Source organism: Bolinopsis microptera, chromosome 3 (assembly GCF_026151205.1).
Source record: "Bolinopsis microptera isolate Bmic1 chromosome 3, MBARI_Bmic_1.0, whole genome shotgun sequence".
Taxonomy (NCBI): domain Eukaryota; kingdom Metazoa; phylum Ctenophora; class Tentaculata; order Lobata; family Bolinopsidae; genus Bolinopsis; species Bolinopsis microptera.
In genome coordinates, this window is record NC_087074.1 from 2,279,044 (window position 1) to 2,304,297 (window position 25,254).

Sequence of the window (25,254 nt, forward strand, 5' to 3'; positions counted from 1 at the left end):
ACTACAGCTGCTCAATCGACAAAATGCTCCTTACTGAATACTACAGCTACTCAATCAACAAAATACTCCCTACTGAATACTACAGCTGCTCAATCAACAAAATACTCCCTACTGAATACTACAGCTGCTCAATCAACAAGATGCTCCTTACCTAATACTACAGCTGCTCAATCAACAAGATGCTCCTTACTGAATACTACAGCTGCTCAATCAACAAAATGCTCCTTGCCTAATACTACAGCTGCTCAATCAACAAGATGCTCTCTACTGAATACTACAGCTGCTCGCTCCTCTGAGGACTCCCGGGTGACCGGGAGGATAATTATACATAAAATGTTGAAGATAATAGGTACAGTATTAAAAAAGGAGTTCTGACCCTCTTGACATTTTAGAATTCCTTAAAATTGTCCTGATGATATGCACAATTTCCGAAATAGATGTAACACTTCCCTCAATCCTTCACTACCCAAAGATATGAAACACCATTACCAGTTTGGGATGAGGGGTCTGAGTAATCATACAACAGAAACATAGGTGACATAGGTAGGTACAGCAGAAACATAGGTGACATAGGTAGTTACAACAGAAACATAGGTGACATAGGTAGGTACAACAGAAACATAGGTGACATAGGTAGGTACAACAGAAACATAGGTGACATAGGTAGGTACAACAGAAACATATGTGACATAGGTAGGTACAACAGAAACATAGGTGACATAGGTAGGTACAACAGAAACATAGATAACATAGTTACTAGTTTAGCTCTTTCTAGTCCCCTGCTACACGGCATGTAAACAGGGATTGGCTAGTTAGAGGTGGTCCGTGTAGGCCTTACACTGTGCTTTCAGCAATACTCATAGGTAGGTACAACAGAAACATAGGTGACATAGGTAGGTACAACAGAAACATAGATAACATAGGTAGGTACAACAGAAACATAGATAACATAGGTACGTACAACAGAAACATAGGTGACATAGGTAGGTACAACAAAAACATAGATAACATAGGTAGGTACAACAGAAACATAGGTGACATAGGTAGGTACAACAGAAACATAGGTGACATAGGTAGGTACAACAGAAACATAGGTGACATAGGTAGGTACAACAGAAACATAGGTGACATAGGTAGGTACAACAGAAACATAGGTGACATAGGTAGGTACAACAGAAACATATGTGACATAGGTAGGTACAACAGAAACATAGGTGACATAGGTAGGTACAACAGAAACATAGGTGACATAGGTAGGTACAACAGAAACATAGATAACATAGGTAGGTACAACAGAAACATAGGTGACATAGGTAGGTACAACAGAACGTTAGATAACATAGGTAGGTACAACAGAAACATAGGTGACATAGGTACGTACAACAGAAACATAGATAACATAGGTACGTACAACAGAAACATAGGTGACATAGGTAGGTACAACAGAAACATAGGTGACATAGGTAGGTACAGCAGAAACATAGGTGACATAGGTAGGTACAACAGAAACATAGATAACATAGGTAGGTACAACAGAAACATAGATAACATTCTTCGGAATTTCGCTGGATTGTACAACTTTCGTCTTGGTAGATTCCAAACACAAGGAAATTTTCCTGTTGGTTGGTAATATACTCAATGATGGAAGTATAGTGTATTGGCTATGCCCCGCTTACTAGTTTAGCTCTTTCTAGTCCCCTGCTACACGGCATGTAAACAGGGATTGGCTAGTTAGAGGCGGTCCGTGTAGGCCTTACACTGTGCTTTCAGCTATACTCATAGGTAGGTACAACAGAAACATAGGTGACATAGGTAGGTACAACAGAAACATAGGTAGGTACAACAGAAACATAGGTGACATAGGTAGCAGTACAACAGAAACATATGTGACATAGGTAGGTACAACAGAAACATAGGTGACATAGGTAGGTACAACAGAAACATAGATAACTTAGGTAGGTACAACAGAAACATAGGTGACATAGGTAGGTACAACAGAAACATAGATAACATAGGTAGGTACAACAGAAACATAGGTGACATAGGTAGGTACAACAGAAACATAGATAACATAGGTACGTACAACAGAAACATAGATAACATAGGTACGTACAACAGAAACATAGGTGACATAGGTACGTACAACAGAAACATAGATAACATAGGTACGTACAACAGAAACATAGGTGACATAGGTAGGTACAACAGAAACATAGATAACTTAGGTAGGTACAACAGAAACATAGGTGACATAGGTAGGTACAACAGAAACATAGATAACATAGGTAGGTACAACAGAAACATAGGTGACATAGGTAGGTACAACAGAAACATAGGTGACATAGGTAGGTACAACAGAAACATAGGTGACATAGGTAGGTACAACAGAAACATAGGTGACATAGGTAGGTACAACAGAAACATAGGTGACATAGGTAGGTACAACAGAAACATAGGTGACATAGGTAGGTACAACAGAAACATAGGTGACATAGGTAGGTACAGCAGAAACATAGGTGACATAGGTAGGTACAGCAGAAACATAGGTGACATAGGTAGGTACAACAGAAACAGAGGTGACATAGGTAGGTACAACAGAAACATAGGTGACATAGGTAGGTACAACAGAAACATAGGTGACATAGGTAGGTACAACAGAAACATAGGTACAACAGAAACATAGGTGACATAGGTAGGTACGACAGAAACATAGGTGACATAGGTACGTACAACAGAAACATAGGTGACATAGGTAGGTACAACAGAAACATAGGTGACATAGGTAGGTACGACAGAACTTGCTAAAATGGTCATCTGCTAACTTCGTGATTCTCCCACAGCTGTTTTGTTAAACATAACTAGCGTGATGTGTCTAGTTATAAAGTGATGATTGTACCCCGTAACTTATATAATATATATGGATGATGATTAATCACTCTACACTCGACTGTCATGTAACTTTTTCAACCCGTTCTCTAGCTGGCCCTGAATGCCTATTCGAAATCCTAACCCTCTTATCTGATCATAATCCTAACCCTAACCCAATCCTTAACAAAAGCATATGTTGACTTGTTGAGTGATTTAGCACGCTCGAATATATGTATATCTCTTAGAAATAACGATCATTACAAAGGGTTCAAGTTTCATGGTCACAATATAGCACATAATAGCACAAAGTGGCTAACTGATCGAGATAAAGAACTTTCATTTGTTACACACGCATATATTGTGTTGAATCGCAATTTCGATTTTTAAATTTTCAAGTTCGTGACGAAAAAACGTTTGTTTGTGTTTTATTTTAAGTTATTCAACAATCGTAAAAAGGACAGAGGAAAATAGTTTTTAACACTACTTTGTTGATTTGTTCCACACTATACTACATAGTAGTAGTAGTGTTGTTGTGAGGTAATCTCTCGTTATTTCCTTATTAAACATTGCGTCAGGAGGATGCTAGCAGTAGTAGTCAGGTGGATATCACGTTAGCCAGTGAAGATGGAGAAAGCGATCTATCACGGAATATTGTTCCTTTTGATCCGGCAGTCAGTATCATCTTATCCGGACTGTTCGGACCCGTCTACTTACAGCAGCTACGGTAAAAGTACGGAGTATAAAGGACTAAACAGTAGCACTGCCTGGGACCGCACGCTAAATACAGGCGACACCTGTGACTTCTCTCCACTGGTGCCCTCAGTGCAACCTCTCACTTGCGGAGACTGTGATTTTGATCTGGAAGATGAAACATGGTACAGATTTGATCAAGGTCCCCACGTGCAGATAAAAGAATATTCAGATAGAACATCTTGTCCAGTTAGAGGTCACTGTAACGGGTATTATCAGATAGCTCTAGTTTCAAGTGACATTCCTAGTGGCAACAGACAGAGTAACATGTATCATATCGTTTACAGCGATGCTGCATCACAGACAAATTGTACAGCAGCACCGGACAGTTTTATGGCTGAAGAATTCTACTGTGATGACTTTGTCTTATACAAATTCCCAGTCGGCTGGAAAAGCTCCAACACAGCTTGCACAAACACAAAAGATGACAAAGGACAGATAGCACCAACTCCATACAGTCTTTGTATGGAATTGGAAGAGAAGAAACCTCCTTCACAATTGATTTTCTACTTGATTGGTGGTGGTGCTGTGGTATTAGTATTGGTTTGTATTTATCTGATTAAGCGACTAAATGTCATCAAGGTTCACGGAAGATCGCCATGATTGCAGAATCCCAGTCAGTGTGCGGACTAGAAATCGTACCTTGGTTAACTTTGTTATTTTGTATGCGTACGAAACATTACATTTTTTCGACCGAAAAAAAAAATGATTTTCATCTATAAAAGTTATTGAAGTAAACGAAAATAATATTCAGTAAATTTATCTTTAAAGCTTTAAGTTTCGTGTTGACGACAAATGCATCACAGACGCAGTACTCTGATGGTATTTATTTTGAAAGTTTGTTGACTTTTAATTATTTAGACAGTTTTTGATGATTCGAAATCTGTAAAGTTAATCTCTTATCTTATCTATTTCACAGCACCGTTATTACTGAGTTTAATCAGAAAGGTAGTTCTGTAAGGGAGCAGATGTATTATTTATTTTCAGTTGAAACCCTTTTCAGTTGAAACCCTTTTCAGTTGAAACCCTTTTCAGTTGAAACCCTTTTCAGTTGAAACCCTATCGTACTCTCCTAATTTCTAGCATATAAAGTTTTTTTAACCCTTTCATATTGGATACATTATTTTTTTAATGATAACACTCATAGTCATAGTGTAAGTGTAATATTTCCTTAAAAAATCATCACCAGGAGTCAGGAGCAGTCATTTTAACCCTCTGCAGCTACTCAATTCAGTTTTTCATGGCCTACCGGAACCTTAAAATTTATGTTTTTCTTAATTTCCATTTTTAGAAATCAAAATTTGTGTGTCAAATTTACTGTATTTCTGTTATTTTACTCAACTCATTGTCACAAAGGTGACTAATAATTGATATAATCAATCAAATTTTGGCGATTCTTTAATCCTCATGGCTGTAAAATAATCACCATGTTGATCATGATGTTTTGACGAAAGCTGCGAAATTTCTATTGAAACCGTTGTTGCAATTGTAATATTCGCTCCGCAAAGTTCTAAAACGTAATATGAAACCCGCGATATCTTATATTCTTAGGTTATTTCCAACTTTCGGTCAACTCTTTTGCTTTAAAAACAGGCCGGTAATCAGGAAGCTTTGTGTAATATCATAATCGAGCGTGTCAAGTTTCCAAACACTACTTGTCGTATATATATACTACTTGTCGTTTTGCATTACTTTAGTGCAGTATTTTTCGATTGTCTCCGATTTTTAAAATTTTCACTTCGTTTTTTTTTGGAGAATTTAATTTGTCAATCAAAAATTATAATTATATCAAACAATTATATCGAACCTTAGAAATAAAATACCTCAAATATTGAAATAATAAACTTATATTTCAATCGTATTAAGATTAGGTTGGGCGCTACATGTAGCTAGGTAGTGCACCTCCTAATGTAGCCTTTGGTGCGTTGTTAGGTTTTTAGCTCTGCTCAAAGTTCATTCGATATGATAACTATGCAAATTTCAGCAATCATAAAATGAACAAGCCCGAGCTGTGACGCAGATTTTCTTCAAGTACCGTTCAGAAATGACAGTAAAATTTGGGGTAATCGTAATCTTGATCAGCTGCGTATCATCTACACCTTATCCAGACTGTTCGGACCCGTCTACTTACAGCAGCTACGGTAAAAGTACGGAGTATAAAGGACTAAACAGTAGCACTGCCTGGGACCGCACGCTAAATACAGGCGACACCTGTGACTTCTCTCCACTGGTGCCCTCAGTGCAACCTCTCACTTGCGGAGACTGTGATTTTGATCTGGAAGATGAAACATGGTACAGATTTGGTCAAGGTCCCCACGTGCAGATAAAAGAATATTCAGATAAAACATCTTGTCCAGCTAGAGGTCACTGTAACGGGTATTATCAGATAGCTCTAGTTTCAAGTGACATTCCTAGTGGCAACAGACAGAGTAACATGTATCATATCGTTTACAGCGATGCTGCATCACCGACAGATTGTACAGTAGCACCTGACAGTTTCTTGGCTGAAGAATTCTACTGTGATGACTTTGTCTTATACAAATTCCCAGTCTACTGGAAAAGCTCCAACATCGCTTGCACAAACACAATAGATGACAAAGGACAGATAGCACCAACTCCATACAGTCTCTGTATGGAGGACACAGTTATTGAACTGACTTTGACAGCCAACAGAAGGTATTTCACGGAGAATGCTCCCTTGATTTGTAGTAGTACCCGGTCTCCAACACCCCCTAAGATCACTTGGACTGACCAGGATAACCAGGACATCACCTCCCTGGCTACACGGGACACTGCTAACAGTAGTTTATTCACTGCAGTCTACAGTCTGAACTCCTCCGCTTCGTACACTCAGGTTACCTGTCAGGTGGAGGACAAATCCCACACTTTCTACCAGGTCTCTCTTAAGGCTAGTAACGTCACCGGGGTGGCAGGCAAAGAAGTGTCTGCTACCTGCAAAGTCACATTTGATACGTTTTCTCCTGAAAACGAAGAAAATTTGTATCTTATCGAAGTTCTTGATGATTTGGAAGTCTACTATACATCTCAGAACATCACCACAAAAGGTGACAGGATGGTGATAGATAAAGAAGGTTCAGGAACTTACAGAGTAACCTTGATCCTTTCAAAAACTACAACATCATCAATTAATGTTCGGAGCGAGACAGAAAACTGGAGATGTGGAGTTAGGGACCCTATCACTGAGATCTACACAACAGTTCCTTTCACCATAACCATCAAGGAAGGAGACCCAGATAAGACGATCTATTACATCATTGCAGCAGTAGTGGGTGCCTCGCTCTTCATTGTTGTGCTGATTGTGCTGACTGTTGGCTGCGTAGTTTGTGTGAGACGCCGCTCCAGTAGAGCAGGTGGTAAAAACGTGCAGGATGGCGGACATGTTAAGTTGTCAGATATAGAAACTTAGTGACTACTGACTGGATATTCAAAAGAGAAAATTTATTTGTTGAACAATGAACATGTGCAGTTTTTTAATAAAATGAAATGAAATAATATTGCGCGCGAATTTCACTTAATTCGATACAAATAAATGATGATACCGATGACCTACCTATTAATAATCAGTTTTAATAATTATTCGTGATCAATTGTAAAATGATGTTCTTTAAATTTAAACAAGACCGATTTGTTTATTGGCTGGCTGGAAGCAAATGGTGTGCTTTGCTTCGGACTAGGATCTGGGATGATGGACTTTATCTTCAATTGATAATAGTGGTCGTTTTAATGTTGTGTAATTGTTAGAGCATAGAGGGAATTGTAGTTTATAGTTTGATCTTCTCACGATGGTATATAGTATATATATATTATATATATATGATATTATTATTTCAGTTAATTATTGTATTTCTGCGTGGATTTGATATTATTTGCACTTTCTTGATTTTGTCCGTTTTCATTGTCTTGAGTTCATTGTTATTATGTATTAACAACCAAGTAATCATATCAAAGTGACCACCAAATAACTTGATACATGTTTCGTATCCTTCGGCGCGCGCTTCGCGCGCGAAAAGTGGCATGCAACGTATGTCAACAAATAACCTAAATGACAATGTAGTGACGGGAATACAACCTGTTTAGTTTTTACGCAGTAAAAACATTTATTCCAGAAATAAATTCATAAAATCCCTTAAATGATTGTTAAATTTTCATTTTGGAGCTGTGCCAAAACACGCTATTATGCCGCACTACACTACACTACACGGCCGCAGCTCTTCCTCCTTCTTATTTAATCGGAACTGGTTTTAATTCTTTTTTTTGCTGCCCCGCCACATATTTTTCGACCGGCATTAATTTTTTATTATATTTATAGTGGCAAAAAATACCACCTGCCTAAACACTGAAGTGACGCCCCTCCGCATATAAATATGTAGTTTATCTGATAGCTGTAGATTTGTTCATCTCACAACTTTTGGATAAACATGATGATATTGTTTGAAATGAAATGAAATAAAGCATTTTTATCCCGCTTATATCAACAATCCAAATAAAAATAAAGATTGCCGATGTCAAAGCGGCTGGCCTATGAATATACCCCAAACTAAGATATTCAGTTAATGAGTATGATATAGAAATCCAAAACTAAATTACTTATTGACATTAAAAGTTAGCATAGCAACGGTGAAAAAACAACTTAAGGATGTATATCATTAAACATTATTATAAATCGTTCACTCCACTATCTTGTCCTTACAACAAATTTTACCACTTCTGATATAATAATGTTTATCTGTGTCTTCTTTGGCAATCTGTTTCATCTCTAAGACCAACTGCTGATGGATAGTTCGTTCCTCAGGTGATCGGTCCGGAGAAATGAAAACAGTTTTATGACGTGAAATCAGTCTCAGTTCTTTGGCTTTCACTAATATCTGATGGACTGTACTTGAGTTTTCAAAAGAAACTTTAACTGGTCTAATCTTTTCAGCTGACTTCTTCCCAACCCGGACAGCTTCGAAGTGTGGCTTTTCTTCAATCTGCTGAAACATCTCGCCAACTTCATGATTCAGATTCTCTTCACTAGTCTCCTCGAAACCAAATATTAACACATTCTTAGTTCGATCCTCTTCTGATATAACATTCTGTACAACCTTTTTCAAGCTCTCTTCTGTGAGTACAGGTGCGGCTTTCGAAACAGCTTGACTGAATGTGATTATCCCAGCTTGAACAGTGTCCTGGACGGTGGTCTTGACGGTGGAGTGCACGGATTCCAATTGCTTCGATTTGCTTTCCAGAAGTTCAGCCTGCAGCTTGATTAACAGTACTTTGCGATCGGATAAGATCGCTCTTCAACTCCTAAGATGGCAAGTACGTACGGTACGTACCTTTAAAAATAGCTGTACGGTACGTACTTTTAAACCTGGGCTGAAAGGTACAATGCTTGCAATTGCAAAAAGATGCACAAAAACCACGTTCACACGGCAACTTTCATGGAAGCTAAATTCGCTCATCGCTGCATTTCAATTTATACCATTAGATTTAGAGCAGTTGTACAAGAATGTTCCAGAAGCAAGAAGGGTTGGACCATGTGACATTGGATTTGGCGCTTTGAATTATGTTGGTTGAAAAAGTTGGCAGATGTTGTTTACGCGATTTTTAGCGCATCCTCATTAATGTGTGAAACAAACTTTAGAGACTACGAATATCTTATTATATGAATATCTTTAATCTTATTATATGAATAAAAGAAGGCTGAGGCTGAAGCCTCAGCTTGCTGAAAAACTAGTGTTTATTTACTCCAATAAGCACATTAAAATGTGATACTGATTTTATCTGTCACTGTCCATTTTTATCTCTCACTGTTAATTTACTATCTTAATAATTCATGTTCCTCTTCGACTACTACCTCAAATAAAATTATGATAATACTAAAGGAACATTGCAAGTACTCCACTAACTTTGAAAAAAGTTTCATTTTTTTCCCAAAAAAGTCTGTACCCTATAGGGCCTTGCAAGTACTCCACTAACTTTGAAAAAAGTTTCATTTTTTTCCCAAAAAAGTCTGTACCCTATAGGGCCTGTACGGTACGTACCTTTAAAAGTAGCTGTACCGTACGTACTTAAAGCCCTGTACCGTACGTACTTGCCATCTTAGTTCAACTCCTCCATATCTTTCTTGATATCCAGAAACGTTTCTACATGATCACTGGTAGTCCGATACGCATTATACAAATGTTTGACTAAAACTGCCTTCACTGGCTTTTTGAACGTTTCAGCTGAAAACTCATTTTCATGGTCACAGCCCATAGCTTCCGAGAGTTTAGTGACCCAAGAGTTATAGACCTGATGGTTATCGGTAATGTAGGAAGAGTAATTTGACAATCTTTGAAGAATATCCATTTCATCATCATCCATAGTGTACTTGTACTTGTATAAAGTAAAAACACAGTACCCGCACAATGGCAGTTATAATGTAGCGATAAAATAGAGATAAGAGAGCTAGATTATCAACACGTAACAAAAACTGCACATTAAAAAAGAAAAAACTGATTTCTGTAATTTTGAACCATTTAAATTTGACTAGATAACTTGAACATCCGGTTATTAAATGCACTTTTACCCCATACGTCATACATACGTCATACATACGTCATTAATACGTCATCATACGTCATCAACACATACCAAATCAACTGCTATAAGTATAGGTGGTAATATTGTAATAATTGTATTAGAGTTTAATGAGACTATTCATCAGACTCCTCCTGGAATCCCTTATCAAATACATTGACTAGGGGAGTATCACTTTACAGCTTTACTGCAGCTGCAATTAATAGTATAAGTAACCAAAGAGAAGTATTCAGGTATAATATACCCGTCACAGTAAGTAATACTGGGGGATTTACCATTGTTATTACCCTATCACGTTATCAGTGGATCGGAGTTGAATTTCATTCATTCATCGCTTATTCAAATTATCATTCAGCTTCACCGCGTTTCATTTATGTTGCAGTGTGTATTATCTTTCATTTTTGACGTTTAAAAATTCTAAAAATTGGAATTATAATTCCTGACGAGCTAAAAGCACTGGAGAACAGCCATTTATACCCTAACTGTTGAAATATTTTCACTATGAGCTGAAATTCTTTAAACATTCACACCGCAACCTTTACAATTACAGCCTGATTGTTATTGTTATTCACCTTCTGAATCAGAAGTATGAAGAAGTTGCATCATGCCAGCATCGTATCATCTAATCAGCTAATTGAAAGGAATTTAAACTTTCATAAAACCTAGCTCAGTGCTCCAGTTCTGAGTGGATTAAATAAAAGTGCGAATTCAGGCCGGTGATGGTAAGAGCTGATGATAAATAGCGTGTCAAGTTTCTCCGCTCCAATGTACTCTGTCTTGCTCAGTTTTAAGCTCGATCTTGTGACTGGTTTAATTTGTCTAATTCTACATAAATATTACATGTCACTGTTGCAACGCTTGAAGATTATCAACTCCATGAACCTGTCAAATCATAGTTTATTTTCCATTCAGTTGACTATTCGACTCTATAAAACTTATTGTCATCTTTATTAATATGAGATTCAGATACAATTGCACGGTATATATTTTCACGTCTAACAATACCATATCATGCTATTTTCCAGCAAGACATGATAAGATGGAATATTGTTCTTCTTCTCAGTCTCTTAACAGCAGTATCATCCACACCTTATCCGGACTGTTCGGACCCGTCTACTTACAGCAGCTACGGTAAAAGTACGGAGTATAAAGGAGTAAACAGTAGCACTGCCTGGGACCGCACGCTAAATACAGGGGACACCTGTGACTTCTCTCCACTGGTGCCCTCAGTGCAACCTCTCACTTGCGGAGACTGTGATTTTGATCTGGAAGATGAAACATGGTACAGATTTGATCAAGGTCCCCACGTGCAGATAAAAGAATATTCAGATAAAACATCTTGTCCAGCTAGAGGCCACTGTAACGGGTATTATCAGATAGCTCTAGTTTCAAGTGACATTCCTAGTGGCAACAACCAGAGTAACATGTATCATATCGTTTTCAGCGATCCTACATCACAGACAGATTGTACAGCAGCACCTGACAATTTTATGGCTGAAAAATTCTACTGTGATGACTTTGTCGTATACAAATTTCCAGTCGGCTGGAAAAGCTCAATCATAAGTTGCACAAACACAAAAGATGACAAAGGACAGATAGCACCAACTCCATACAGTCTCTGTATGGAGGACACAGTTATTGAACTGACTTTGACAGCCAACAGAAGGTATTTCCCGGAGAATGCTCCCTTGATTTGTAGTAGTACCCGGTCTCCGACACTCCCTAAGATCACTTGGACTGACCAGGATAACCAGGACATCACCTCCCTGGCTACACGGGACACTGCTAACAGTAGTTTATTCACTGCAGTCTACAGTCTGAACTCCTCCGCTTCTTACACTCAGGTTACCTGTCAGGTGGAGGACAAATCCCACACTTTCTACCAGGTCTCTCTTAAGGCTAGTAACGTCACCGGGGTGGCAGGTAAAAAAGTGTCTGCTACCTGCAAAGTCACATTTGATACGTTTTCTCCTGAAAACGAAGACAATTTGTATCTTATCGAAGTTCTTGATGATTTGGAAGTCTACTATACATCTCAGAACATCACCACAAAAGGTGACAAGATGGTGATAGATAAAGAAGGTTCTGGAACTTACAGAGTAACCTTGATCCTTTCAAAAACTACAACATCATCAATTAATGTTCGGAACGAGACAGAAAACTGGAGATGTGGAGTTAGGGACCCTATCACTGAGATCTACACAACAGTTCCTTTCACCATAACCATCAAGAAAGGAGACCCAGATAGAACGATATATTACATCATTGCAGCAGTAGTGGGTGCCTCGCTCTTCATTGTTGTGCTGATTTTGCTGATTGTTGGCTGCGTAGTTTGTGTGAGACGCCGCTCCAGTAGAGCAGGTGGTAAAAACGTGCAGGATGGCGGACATGTTAAGTTGTCAGATATAAAAACTTAGTGACTACTGACTGGATATTCAAAAGAGAAAATGTATTTGTTGAACAATGAACATGTGCATTTTTTTAATAAAATGAAATGAAATAATATTGCGCGCGAATTTCACTTAATTCGATACAAATAAATGATGATACCGATGACCTACCTATTAATAATTAGTTTTAATAATTATTCGTGATCAATTGTAAAATTATGTTCTTTAAATTTAAACAAGACCGATTTGTTTATTGGCTGGCTGGAAGCAGATGGTGTGCTTTGCTTCGGACTAGGATCTGGGATGATGGACTTTATCTTCAATTGATAATAGCGCGTTTTAATGTTGTGTAATTGTTAGAGCATAGAGGGAATTGTAGTTTGTAGTTTGATCTTCTCACGATGGTATATAGTATATATATATGGTATTATTATTTCAGTTAATTATTGTATTTCTGCGTGGATTTGATATTATTTGCACTTTCTTGATTTTGTCCGTTTTCATTGTCTTGAGTTCATTGTTATTATGTATTAACAACCAAGTAATCATACCAAAGTGACCACCAAATAACCTAAATGACAATGTAGTGACGGGAATACAACCTGTTTAGTTTTTACGCAGTAAAAACATTTATTCCAGAAATAAATTCATAAAATCCCTTGAATGATTGTTAAATTTTCATTTTGGAGCTGTGCCAAAACACGCTATTCTGTCGCACTACGTCTACACTACGTCTACACTACGTCTACACTACACGGCCGCAGGTCTTCCTCCTTCTTATTTAATCGGAACTGGGTTTAATTCTTTTTTTTGCTGCCCCGCCACATCTTTTTCGACCGGCATTAATTCTTCATTATATTTATAGTGGCAAAAAATGCCACCTGCCTAAACACTGAAGTGACGCCCCTCGGCCTCCACATATAAATATGTAGTTTATCTGATAGCTGTAGATTTGTTTATCTCACAACTTTTGGATAAACATGATGATATTGTTTAAAAATGAAAAACTGATTTCTGTAATTTTGAACCATTTACATTTGACTAGATAACTTGAACATCCGGTTATTAAATGCACTTTTACCCCATACGTCATAGATACGTCATACATAAGTATAGGTGGTAATATTGTAATAATTGTATTAGAGTTTAATGAGACTATTCATCAGACTCCTCCTGGAATCCCTTATCAAATACATTGACTAGGGGAGTATCACTTTACAGCTTTACTGCAGCTGCAATTAATAGTATAAGTAACCAAAGAGAAGTATTCAGATATAATATACCCGTCACAGTAAGTAATACCGGGGGATTTACCATTGTTATTACCCTATCACGTTATCAGTGGATCGGAGTTGAATTTCATTCATTCATCGCTTATTCAAATCATCATTCAGCTTCGCTGCGTTTCATTTATGTTGCAGTGTGTATTATCTTTCATTTTTGACGTTTAAAAATTCTAAAAATTGTTATTATAATTCCTGACGAGCTAAAAGCACTGGAGAACAGCCATTTATACCCTAACTGTTGAAATATTTTCACTATGAGCTGAAATTCTTTAAACATTCACACCGCAATCTTTACAATTACAGCCTGATTGTAATTTTTATTCACCTTCTGAATCAGAAGTATGAAGAAGTTGCATCATGCTAGCATCGTATCATCTAATCAGATAATTGAAAGGAATTTAAACTTTCATAAAACCTAGCTCAGTGCTCCAGTTCTGAGTGGATTAAATAAAAGTGCCGGTGATGGTAAGAGCTGATGATAACTAGCGTGTCAAGTTTCTCCGCTCCAATGTACTCTGTCTTGCTCCATTTTAAGCTCGATCTTGTGACTGGTTTAATTTGTCTAATTCTACATAAATATTATATGTCACTGTTGCAACGCTTGAAGATTACCGACTCCGTGAACCTGTCAAATCATAGTTTATTTTCCATTCAGTTGACTATTCGACTCTATAAAGCTTATTGCCATCTTTATTTATGAGATTCAGATACAATTGCACGGTATATATTTTCACGTCTAACAATACCATATCATGCTATTTTCCAGCAAGACATGATAAGATGGAATATTGTTCTTCTTCTCTTAACAACAGTATCATCCACACCTTATCCGGACTGTTCGGACCCGTCTACTTACAGCAGCTACGGTAAAAGTACGGAGTATAAAGGACTAAACAGTAGCACTGCCTGGGACCGCACGCTAAATACAGGGGACACATGTGACTTCTCTCCACTGGTGCCCTCAGTGCAACCTCTCACTTGCGGAGACTGTGATTTTGATCTGGAAGATGAAACATGGTACAGATTTGATCAAGGTCCCCACGTGCAGATAAAAGAATATTCAGATAAAACATCTTGTCCAGCTAGAGGCCACTGTAACGGGTATTATCAGATAGCTCTAGTTTCAAGTGACATTCCTAGTGGCAACAACCAGAGTAAGAAGTATCATATCATTTTCAGCGATCCTACATCACAGACAGATTGTACAGCAGCACCTGACAATTTTATGGCTGAAGAATTCTACTGTGATGACTTTGTCTTATACAAATTCCCAGTCGGCTGGAAAAGCTCAATTACAAGTTGCACAAACACAATAGATGACAAAGGAAAGATAGCACCAACTCCATACAGTCTCTGTATGGAGGACACAGTTATTGAACTGACTTTGACGGCCAACAGAAAGTATTTCACGGAGAATGCTCCCTTGATTTGCAGTAGTACCCGGTCTCCAACACCCCCTAAGATCACTTGGACTGACCAGGATAACCAGGACATCACCTCCCTGGCTACACGGGACACTGCTAACAGTAGTTTATTCACTGCAGTCTACAGTCTGAACTCATCCGCTTCTTACACTCAGGTTACCTGTCAGGTGGAGGACAAATCCCACACTTTCTACCAGGTCTCTCTTAAGGCTAGTAACGTCACCGGGGTGGCAGGTAAAGAAGTGTCTGCTACCTGCAAAGTCACATTTGATACGTTTTCTCCTGAAAACGAAGAAAATTTGTATCTTATCGAAGTTCTTGATGATTTGGAAGTCTACTATACATCTCAGAACATCACCACAAAAGGTGACAAGATGGTGATAGATAAAGAAGGTTCTGGAACTTACAGAGTAACCTTGATCCTTTCAAAAACTACAACATCATCAATTAATTTTTGGAACAAGACGGAAAACTGGAGATGTGGAGTAAGGGACCCTATCATTAAGATCTATACAACAGTTCCTTTCACCATAACCACTAAGAAACCCCCCTCCCTTGAGGCTAATAACGTCACTGGGTTGGCAGGTAAAGAAGTTTCTGCTACCTGCAAAGTCACTTTTGAAATGTTTTCTTCTGAAAACGAAGAAAACTTGTATCTTATTGATGATTCAGGAGTCTACTATACATCTCAGAACATCACCACAAAAGGTGACAAGATGGTGATAGATAAAGAAGGTTCTGGAACTTACAGAGTAACCTTGATCCTCTCAAAAACTACAACATCATCAATTAATGTTCGGAGCGAGACAGAAAACTGGAGATGTGGAGTTAGGGACCCTATCACTAAGATCTACACAACAGTTCCTTTCACCATAACCATTAACAGAGATTGTACATCAGGAACAGGGTTCATAACTTCTGAATCAGCAGAGTGCAAGCAATGTCCAGAGAACACCTTCTCAAACCAGAACATCTGTGAAGATTGTCCAGAAGGAGAGATCTCTAACGCAGGGGCTGACTTCTGTAGGGACGACACCAGCAGAGAGGCGTTGTATTACGCTCTGGCAGGGGTAGGATGTGCTGTCCTCGTCATATTAGCTCTGATGATAGCTGCTCTCATCTGGAATAGGCGGAGAGAGGAGAGCAATAACATCGTTATAACCAACCCTAGCAACAACCCTAGCAACGATAACTCTAGATCTACAAACAAGAATTCAACCGTGTGATTCCCAATATTTGTCACTCTAACCGAACTGAATCATATCATTCGTTAAGATGTAATTATTTAAAGAAGTGAATCAGATTTTATGAAACTATTGACCTTGAAACGATAAGATTGACAGACTAATTAGATTTTTGATAATTAAGATTTAATGCTTTTCAGATTTTTATATCTTCTCTGTTATGTATTTATAAACAGAATTTTGGCATAAAACGCTGGCCACAATCTTTATAAAAGATGTGTATAGTTTTTTCAAGTTCGCTTGTCGATATGAAGCCGTCAAAAAGTTACAAAAAGATGATCTATACATAATTAAATACAGCTGAAAAGACACCTAAGGCATAAAACCTCGATTTGTGTTAATCGGTATAACTATTTATGATGAATGAAAGATAATCCAACTCTAGTCCAAGGCCAAATTTAGACGGAACGGTTCCTCCTAGTTAGAAATAGAAGTTGTTCAATTCATTTCCAGTAAGCAATATGCATGTGACGATTCATTTCAATTATTATTTGCAATTTATCTCGATTACTTTTTATTTTATCAATAATTGGGGTCCGTTACCTTATTTATCGTCTTAGGCAGAAGATCCCACAGTTTTGCGTCTCCTTCTAAGCTAAAATAAAACCCCAAAATAGGTTCTACCGCTGACCACACCATTAGGGGTCGTTCACATATTACGTAATCAGCTGAGGGGGGGGGGAGGTTTCCAAATAATTACGCTAGTGTAATTTTGGCACAATAGCTATGTGTAAAATTGATTACGGAGGGGGGGGGGGGGGATTGTTCCAAAAAATGATTACGTAGTATGTGAACGACCCCTTAGGTTATTTTTCTGCAATGGCTCGGACAAGCTGTCGAAGCTGACTGAGAATATGCTGAAAACTTGTGTACCCAGTACATAGGTAGGTGTATTCTGTTGGTAGGTGCGATTCCTCCACTTTAGGATCTTTCGTAAATTTTGTGAGCATAAGTCTCAAAACTAAAATGTAGGTATTCTTTTGGAATATCCCTGCACTATAGTTTCATCGTGTGGACTGTCATGAAAATCTCTCATTATAAACCACGCGGTATTGACTGCGCGTGTCATATGCGCGTAAGTTTTCTACTCTTATGAAACAAAGCGTCTGACTGACATGTACATGTTCTTCAGGACCGGCCCATTACCACCAATATGAACAAATTTAAGGGTATACTATTTAGACGCTGATTCCGTATTAACCTTGAGAGGGAGAGGGAGAGGGAGAGGGAGAGGGAGAGGGAGAGGGAGAGGGAGAGGGAGAGGGAGAGGGAGAGGGAGAGGGAGAGGGAGAGGGAGAGGGAGAGGGAGAGGGAGAGGGAGAGGGAGAGGGAGAGGGAGAGGGAGAGGGAGAGGGAGAGGGAGAGGGAGAGGGAGAGGGAGAGGGAGAGGGAGAGGGAGAGGGAGAGGGAGAGGGAGAGGGAGAGGGAGAGGGAGAGGGAGAGGGAGAGGGAGAGGGAGAGGGAGAGGGACGATAACTATTTTTGACATCCTTGCTCTTCTCATTTGTTCATTCAAAACGCAAGACGAAACTAATACCATCACTAATACATTTTATATATACTGGTACCCGATAGTACTATCTATTCCTATTGAAATCTTATTAAGTAAAAACAGAAGTTCAGTGAACGAACGTTAAACAATACAGTTTCCAAATTATTTTACAATAAAATATGAATAATAAACTCACTCGACTCAAAATATGCATTCTTTGTAACGATTCAAAGCTTTTAAATACCAAATCGGTGCCCAATTTAAGATAATTTTTAAAAAGGTCTTGCAGTGTAGCTGATGCGTTAATTAGAAATTCTATATTAGCATATTATTACAGTAAAACCAAAAATATAGATAAACTAGGTACTTCATATCCAGAAATAAACAAAAATTAGCCCTAAAGTTTTCTTGGAAATTCAAAAGGAGACATCATGCTAGCTTGTATCTAAAATAAATTACCAAAGAAGGAAATATTATAGATTTAGTCCTGAAGTTTACGTAACTAGTTTCAGAACCTCTGTAACCATGGCACCAACACCGTCATGTATTTCATGTAGATCAGTCTCACACATAAAGGCTGCAGTAGTAACAACCTGCAACATTCATAATTAGTAGATCTAACAATGTTTAACCTTGGTTAATAACAACCTGCAACATTCGTACTTAGTAAATCTAACAATGTTTAACCTTGGTTAATAACAACCTGCAACATTCATAATTAGTAAATCTAACAATTTTAACCTTGTTTTTAGAGTCGACGTGGGCCTCTGAGACGTCTGTTACAACATGTTTCCCACCCATAGCATCAATAGCAGCAGCAGTTCCAGCGTATGGCCACTTATCTGTCCCTTCCTGATCACTCCCTGAAGTGGAGAGTGAAATAGCGGGGTAATGTTACCATAGTAACAATACCGTATAAGGTCATGTTTCCAGGTATGAATTTCCTACAAGGGTAGAGATCTGAATTTTACCATGAGTTTCATTTATGACTCTTATAGTAGGCGGAACTGAGTTGATTTCTTGTTGACTGGTCGAGCAGCTTGGTCAAAAATAGATTCTCAAAAAGTTTCGTAAAATGCTGTCAATTGCAAATTATCGCAAAAAAAAACAACTTGTGTCAAAATTTCGAGTAAATTTTAGGATATGTTGGGAACGTGGTTGGATTGAGCAAAATCAACTTTGAAATCTTGGTAGCAATTTAAGACAGCAAAAGTATCCATAGATCAGAAAATATTGAGAACCTTCCCCGAATCATTTCCATTGTATTGCAAAAAAAGAGTGACAGCCCACAACTATTGCGATTCACAAATGTTTAGGAGTAATCCAAGGGAAATATCCACCACACTGTGACACTGCCAAACAACTGCAGGGGCCTGGTTGGTTCGGAACACACGAACAAAGCTTGTTGGTATGTCATGATGAGTACCTTAATTGATTTCTCTTCCAATCAGTGGCGTAACGTTGCTTCCAATGACTAATCGTTAAATATTCTTTTAGATTTTCGGAGTCCTGTTAAGGAAATTAGTCGAGCCCATCGTTTGGGTAACCTTCTCCCTGGTATCTGATCAACTGTAAATCTTAATTTTGTGAAACGATGCAGCAATACATCTTTCACGAAGTCGCACATTGCACCTTTGTAGTCAGCTTGTAGATAGCTGATCGCCCGTTTAACTGATCAGGTGATGGAGTAATCAGCTGAGAGCAATGAGTATTTAACAGTTGACACCCTTCAGCCCAAATTAAGATTTTCAGCCAATTTTATTTCTCTGTTTTTGTTTTAATGTTATTTTAAATTTCTTTCCGTCGTTAATTTTTACACATGTTTAACAATTTTATTACAGAACTGAAGAAGACGTTGTTACGTGGAATGATTATTTCAATTCAATAAAGTTTCTAGCCTAAAGTTTGCTGCTTCAATTTGTTCGCAAGTTAAGAGTCTAAAGAGAAATTCTCCAAGAGAAATCACCCTTCAGCCCCTGTACATTATAAATTATGTTCTCAAATCGTTCTTACAACTGATCACTTGGTCGCCGTTTCTGGACACTGTATAATATGCTACACTCACCTACGGTCAGCTCGACACCAGGGATAAGTTTAGCAGCTAATACAGGTGCAATACAGCACAGTCCAATAGGTTTCCCAGCAGAGTGGAAAGCAGCTATCTTGTCGCTGACAGTAAGGTCCACTGTCATGTCCACTCCTTGTGTGGCGAAACTGCTCAGGTTCTTAGCTGCACCAAACCCACCTGACAAACATATCCTGCTCAATAAATAGATAGACATTAGAATTTAGATTATCAGCATTGAGTAATGAGCAGGCTATATATTTTCAAAGCAACAATAACAGAAAACGGGAGGCCGACATCCCTGTGGGGATCAGATCATGTTACCAATCAGTGACGATTAATAAGTAAATCTGTGATCCATGATTGAACTAGAAGTAGGGAAAAGTTCACATGACAACTCTGTACATACTAGCTATATGTAAGATGTAAACATAATCTCTAAGATTTTTGTTCTAATCATGGATCAGTATTTAGTATTCAGAATGAAAAATTGTCCATTTACTTGTTAACTGTTAAATTATCACATTGAATTACTAATTATACTAGTTAAAGAGCAATACAAAGTTGTCTGGAATTCTAGTTGATTGGTTATTACGTGTCAGCCACTGATAGGTCTGCTTGTTTCCTGGAATAGCAGATTCCACTATTATATTTAATATTTATATCTATCTCCTTAGTAGGGTGTTTTATTAACAGTATTACGATCTGATTTGCAGCATCCTTTATAGCATTATCTATAGTTTCTTATAAAGAAGAAGTGCAAAGAAACGTGCTGGATAACTTGCCATTCAATACCTTCTTTTATAAACTTTCTGGAAGTGATATTGACTTTGTGCCCTCTCAGTCAGATTTAGGAGTCGCAATAAACTCCAGGTTTAATTGGGGTGCACAATGTAAAGCGCTTGTTTCCAAAGCTACCTCTAGACTTGGACTACTTAAGAGAACATGTCATTTCACTACTGATAAAAGGCAGAAAAGATCGTTCTATTTAGCGTTAATTAGGTCTATATTTGAACATTGTTCTGTCATATGGTCCCCTCAATCTGCAACTCATCTTCAACAGTTTGTTGCTATCCAAAAGAGGGCTATTAAATGGATCAATGGTGAACCTTACTCCAGTTATAATGACGATAAACTTGCTACAGAGCAAAAGAAACTAAATATTCTCCCTGTTAAACAGAAGTTTATTTATAACGATCTTATGACCTTCTATAAAATAGTGAATAGCATAATTCCAGTTTCGCTCCCTACATATATAGTCCTATGCCGTCCAGAGGGCACCCGATACACTAGGCACAATGCTCAAATAATTGATATGTCGGATACTTCAACTTACATGAGTACCACTGTGCCCTGCTCGGATGCCTTCCGAAATATCTTTTTTCATAGATCTATGCTGAAATGGAATAGTCTACCAGTATGTATCCGGCAGTCAGAGCGGATTTCTACTTTTAAGGCCAAACTGATCAAGTACCTCTGGACTGCCGATACAGTCTGGCCAGATTAGTTCATCAGTCTTATGAGTCTCAGAAATTTGTTTTTGTTGGTTACAATTCTGTCCGTCCAATTTCCTATCTGCTTGTCCTTTCTTTTTTCTTTATCAGTTGTGACGGAATTGTAATGAACAAAATCCTTATAATTATTTATGATATGTTTGATTTCTTGTTAATGTTTGTCATTCAAATTTGGTAGACGGCCCCAACGTTAATGTGGCTCTTGCTATGTGTTGGTTCAGCCGAATTAATTATTATATAATCAAGTTTATTTTTCTCGTTAGTTGTCATCCGGCCAAACATTAAGCAATTTATATTGCAGTACCATTTATCATTTAGTATATCAAAATATGTCATTGTAATCTTGCATGGCTGAAATGTAACGCTTGATTTATATATATAATGATTAATTGAATTTTCAAATAAAAAAAATAGGGCTTATTATATAATTTACTCAAATAATTACCGATGGAGTGCTGTATAAAATTTGACTTTATTTATTGAATTGTTCAGGTTATTGAATCTTAGGGGGCCAAGTTTCTGGCAGCCCAGAAAACAAGCTCAATAAGGTTTACCAGGTACAAAACAAGCTCACTAAGGTTTACCAGGTACAAAACAAGCTCACTAAGGTTTACCAGGTACAAAACAAGCTCATTAAGGTTTATCAGGTACAAAACAAGCTCACTAAGGTTTACCAGGTATGAAACAAGCTCAATAAGGTTTACCAGGTACAAAACAAGCTCACTAAGGTTTACCAGGTACAATGAGCGCATCAAAGTCTCCAACATTCAGTTCCGTGAGAGCACTGATTTTACCACGTGCAATTCTTGCTGACTCCTTCAACACATTTCGTGTCTCCGACATCTCTGTTCCAGCAGTGTGATCTACCACATGCATTTGATCCTGTGACAAAGTAGGTCTGTGTGGTTGTAACATGTATTTATTTGCTAATACAAAAATATAGCAGGCCTGTGAGACTATAATAACATAAGTACATTTGGTCATGCGAAAATACAGCAGGTCTGTGACAAACCTTATCGGGAGCAAAGCAGGAAGCCAGAGCCCCCTGTCTGCTGAGGTGTGTCAATACTGCACTACTCTCATGAACCTCAGTTCCATCGTACACTCCACACCCAGACAGCAATACTGCTACTTTGGTACTCATAGTTCTTGCACACGAGTTTAATCTTGTTACTATCATTTGCTGGGTTGGGGGGTTAGTCAGTATATCAACAAACAAATAAAGCTAATTATAAATAGCTAAATAATAATAATAATAATAATACCGATTGCCAAGGTTTGATGCCCAGGCAGTCGAGACCTCTTATTGAGACCCGATATAATAATAAATTAATTTTATTTTTATACAACACCAAAAGGTTAAATAATTTTAATTTTACCCTTGTGCTCAGCTGTAAATGATACCTAATTGACAGTGGAGATTGTGCATCTTGCCTTGGACTGGGGTGAAACTATTAGGAAAACAGAAGTTTATAACTGCAAATTAAATCCTGGTAGGGTGAGAATCCCTGCCACGTTTTTGGTCAGCTTCGCCGGGGCTCATGTCTTTCCTCGAGGGAGCATTAGTGTCTACAGAAAAACTGACAAATCCTAGCGAAGTCCAATCCGAACCACATCTTCCATCAGAGGTGGTGCTGGGTCAGATGGTTACTGAACGGATTGGCCTGGAGAAAGGCAAAGTCCTGTTTTCTCAAGTTAACCATAGAGGGGGTCAGGCGCTGTTCGCTCACGGCTGGTTCTTGGAGCCAACACCCTCAGCCCCTCAAAAGTGGGAGCACTATCGGTGGTGGCTCACCCAGATAACGGACAGTGTCTCTCCAGTCTCATTTCCAGGCGTTCCCACCCCACTCACTCACTCACTCACACGCCGCCCCCCAGGCCGCTCCAGCTAGTGGATATCTAGCAATTAGTTATTCTCCAGCTAGTGGATATCTAGCACTTACTCCTTTTCCAGCTAGTGGATAATTAGCACCCAGAAAAACTCCGGTAAACGGAAGCAACACAAACACACAAACAAAGAAAAGTCACACGCGGCCCAAAATTTGAAATTAAACAAAAAAAGGGTCTTCACAAAACACAAATTTGCTTGGTAGCTTAGTATTGTCAACATTATACCGCGCGCGTCGCAAAGACGCGCGTAAATAAAAGAAGACATAGATTTGGGCAAGAGATACTAGATGCTCAGGTATGCCCGGTAGGTTCCTGTCTGCTCACTAGAAAGACAGGGGGCAGCCTGTTCTAAAAGAGCGCCCGGGAGATCACCTAGGCATGGGTGGTGCTCTCCCGAGACCGAGCATTATGACAGTTTTCCTTCGGGAAAACGTCGCTCACCAGGCTTTATCCTCTGGAGGGTAAGGAGCACTAGCCCATGCCAAGTGCCCGTACCCTGTGACACCTACAACCGGAGGGACCCCAATAGACGTTAGTCACCAGACGGACGTAGCCTTCCGAAAGGAAGGTAAAGTGGGTGCCCCAACCCAAAAAAAAAAAAAAAAAAAAATTAAATCCTGACTAAATAAGGCAGTTGCACCTAACAAGAAGATATCCCAGAAAGGTTAACAGGTTTTCTAACAAAGGACTTGAAAAATGGATGATGACCACAAGAGATCTTAGTATGAAACTCATCAGCCTATCAAAATAATAGACAAGATAATAAAAATGAAAATCCCTAAAATATTAAAATTTCTATAAAAATTCTATAGAACTCCAAATATACAAATAATCTGAATAGGTACTCCAATATACAATAAAAAATGATTGAAACATTTTACTGCTGATGATAAAAGTTATTTATGAAAATCCAATACAGTCATACCAAACTATCTGGGCAACATACAAGTAGAGACTGAGAAATAAACAGAGTGGAAAAATATGCTCTAGTACTTGAGACAGAATACAAAAGAATAAGGCAGCGTTCTCCCGGGTGCCAACCCAAAAGATGTTGGTGTCCAAGGATAGAGCCTCCTTTTCTGACCTGCATTACAATTTTGGTGGCAGACACAGTGAAACGCAAAAAAGAATATATATATTATAAAATTAGTGTTCTCAGAAATGCTAAAACGACTCCATATATCCAACCATTTATCCAAATGATTAGAATATTCAATCATCAATTTTAACTTGTAATATGCAAATGAATGTGCACCAATTCCTCTGCAGCAGTTTTTGAAATTGACTTTTATTATTATTATATAACTTTATTCAAATCGAAAATAGAACATAAATGAACATCTTAAAGATCTTTGATTGATTGAAATAAATTTTCGTGCACATACAGAATGAATGGTTAATAATTTAATATATATGTAGACCAAGCTCTGTGCACGGGATGCTTCCTGGAAGAATCCAGTTCTTTTAGCGGGGCACCCTACCTAAAGCCAAATTGAGATATAATAATCATATTCCTAGAGAAATAATCAGAAATCGAATACCAATCAAATAATATGATATATATGAGTAGTAACCATATTTACTATGCAAAATGCCCCAACCACATAGTGTAAATTTATATAGAATTCAAATTCCATATCATCATTAAACCTCAATACCTAGTCAATATAATAGCCCAAGCAAAATTAAATAACTTCTTATATACCTTACTGTCATACTACAAATTAATTAAACATTTGAAATCTG

General features: G+C 38.1%; 2 protein-coding genes across 2 annotated transcripts; one reads left to right on the forward strand and one right to left on the reverse strand.

Annotated features, from left to right (window-relative positions):
• Positions 1-333: 333 nt before the first annotated feature.
• Positions 334-2,683, forward strand: LOC134812469 (uncharacterized PPE family protein PPE54-like). The gene is made up of 4 exons (XM_063819919.1): positions 334-349; positions 544-723; positions 864-1,523; positions 1,896-2,683. The coding sequence occupies exons 1-4, from the start codon at positions 334-336 to the stop codon at positions 2,681-2,683; spliced, it is 1,644 nt and encodes a 547-aa protein (XP_063675989.1).
• Positions 2,684-18,391: 15,708 nt separating this feature from the next.
• Positions 18,392-22,797, reverse strand: LOC134813338 (glutamine amidotransferase-like class 1 domain-containing protein 3, mitochondrial). The gene is made up of 5 exons (XM_063821037.1): positions 22,631-22,797; positions 22,353-22,500; positions 20,105-20,284; positions 18,781-18,902; positions 18,392-18,632 (listed from the first exon to the last, which is right to left on the reverse strand). The coding sequence occupies exons 1-5, from the start codon at positions 22,760-22,762 to the stop codon at positions 18,534-18,536; spliced, it is 681 nt and encodes a 226-aa protein (XP_063677107.1). The 5' UTR covers positions 22,763-22,797; the 3' UTR covers positions 18,392-18,533.
• Positions 22,798-25,254: the final 2,457 nt, after the last annotated feature.

Bases quoted from the DNA above. Each gene is read 5' to 3' on its own strand.
- LOC134813338 (XM_063821037.1), bottom strand. From the start codon at position 22,762: ATGAGTACCAAAGTAGCAGTATTGCTGTCTGGGTGTGGAGTGTACGAT. The intron at 18,903-20,104 runs GTGAGTGTAGCA...TCTCCACTTCAG, and splicing joins TGGTGTCGAGCTGACCGTAG to GGAGTGATCAGGAAGGGACA. The intron at 18,633-18,780 runs GTTAAAATTGTT...TGAATGTTGCAG, and splicing joins ACGTCGACTCTAAAAACAAG to GTTGTTACTACTGCAGCCTT.
- LOC134812469 (XM_063819919.1), top strand. The intron at 724-863 runs GTAGGTACAACA...CAATACTCATAG, and splicing joins CAGAAACATAGGTGACATAG to GTAGGTACAACAGAAACATA. The intron at 1,524-1,895 runs GTAGGTACAACA...TATGTGACATAG, and splicing joins CAGAAACATAGATAACATAG to GTAGGTACAACAGAAACATA.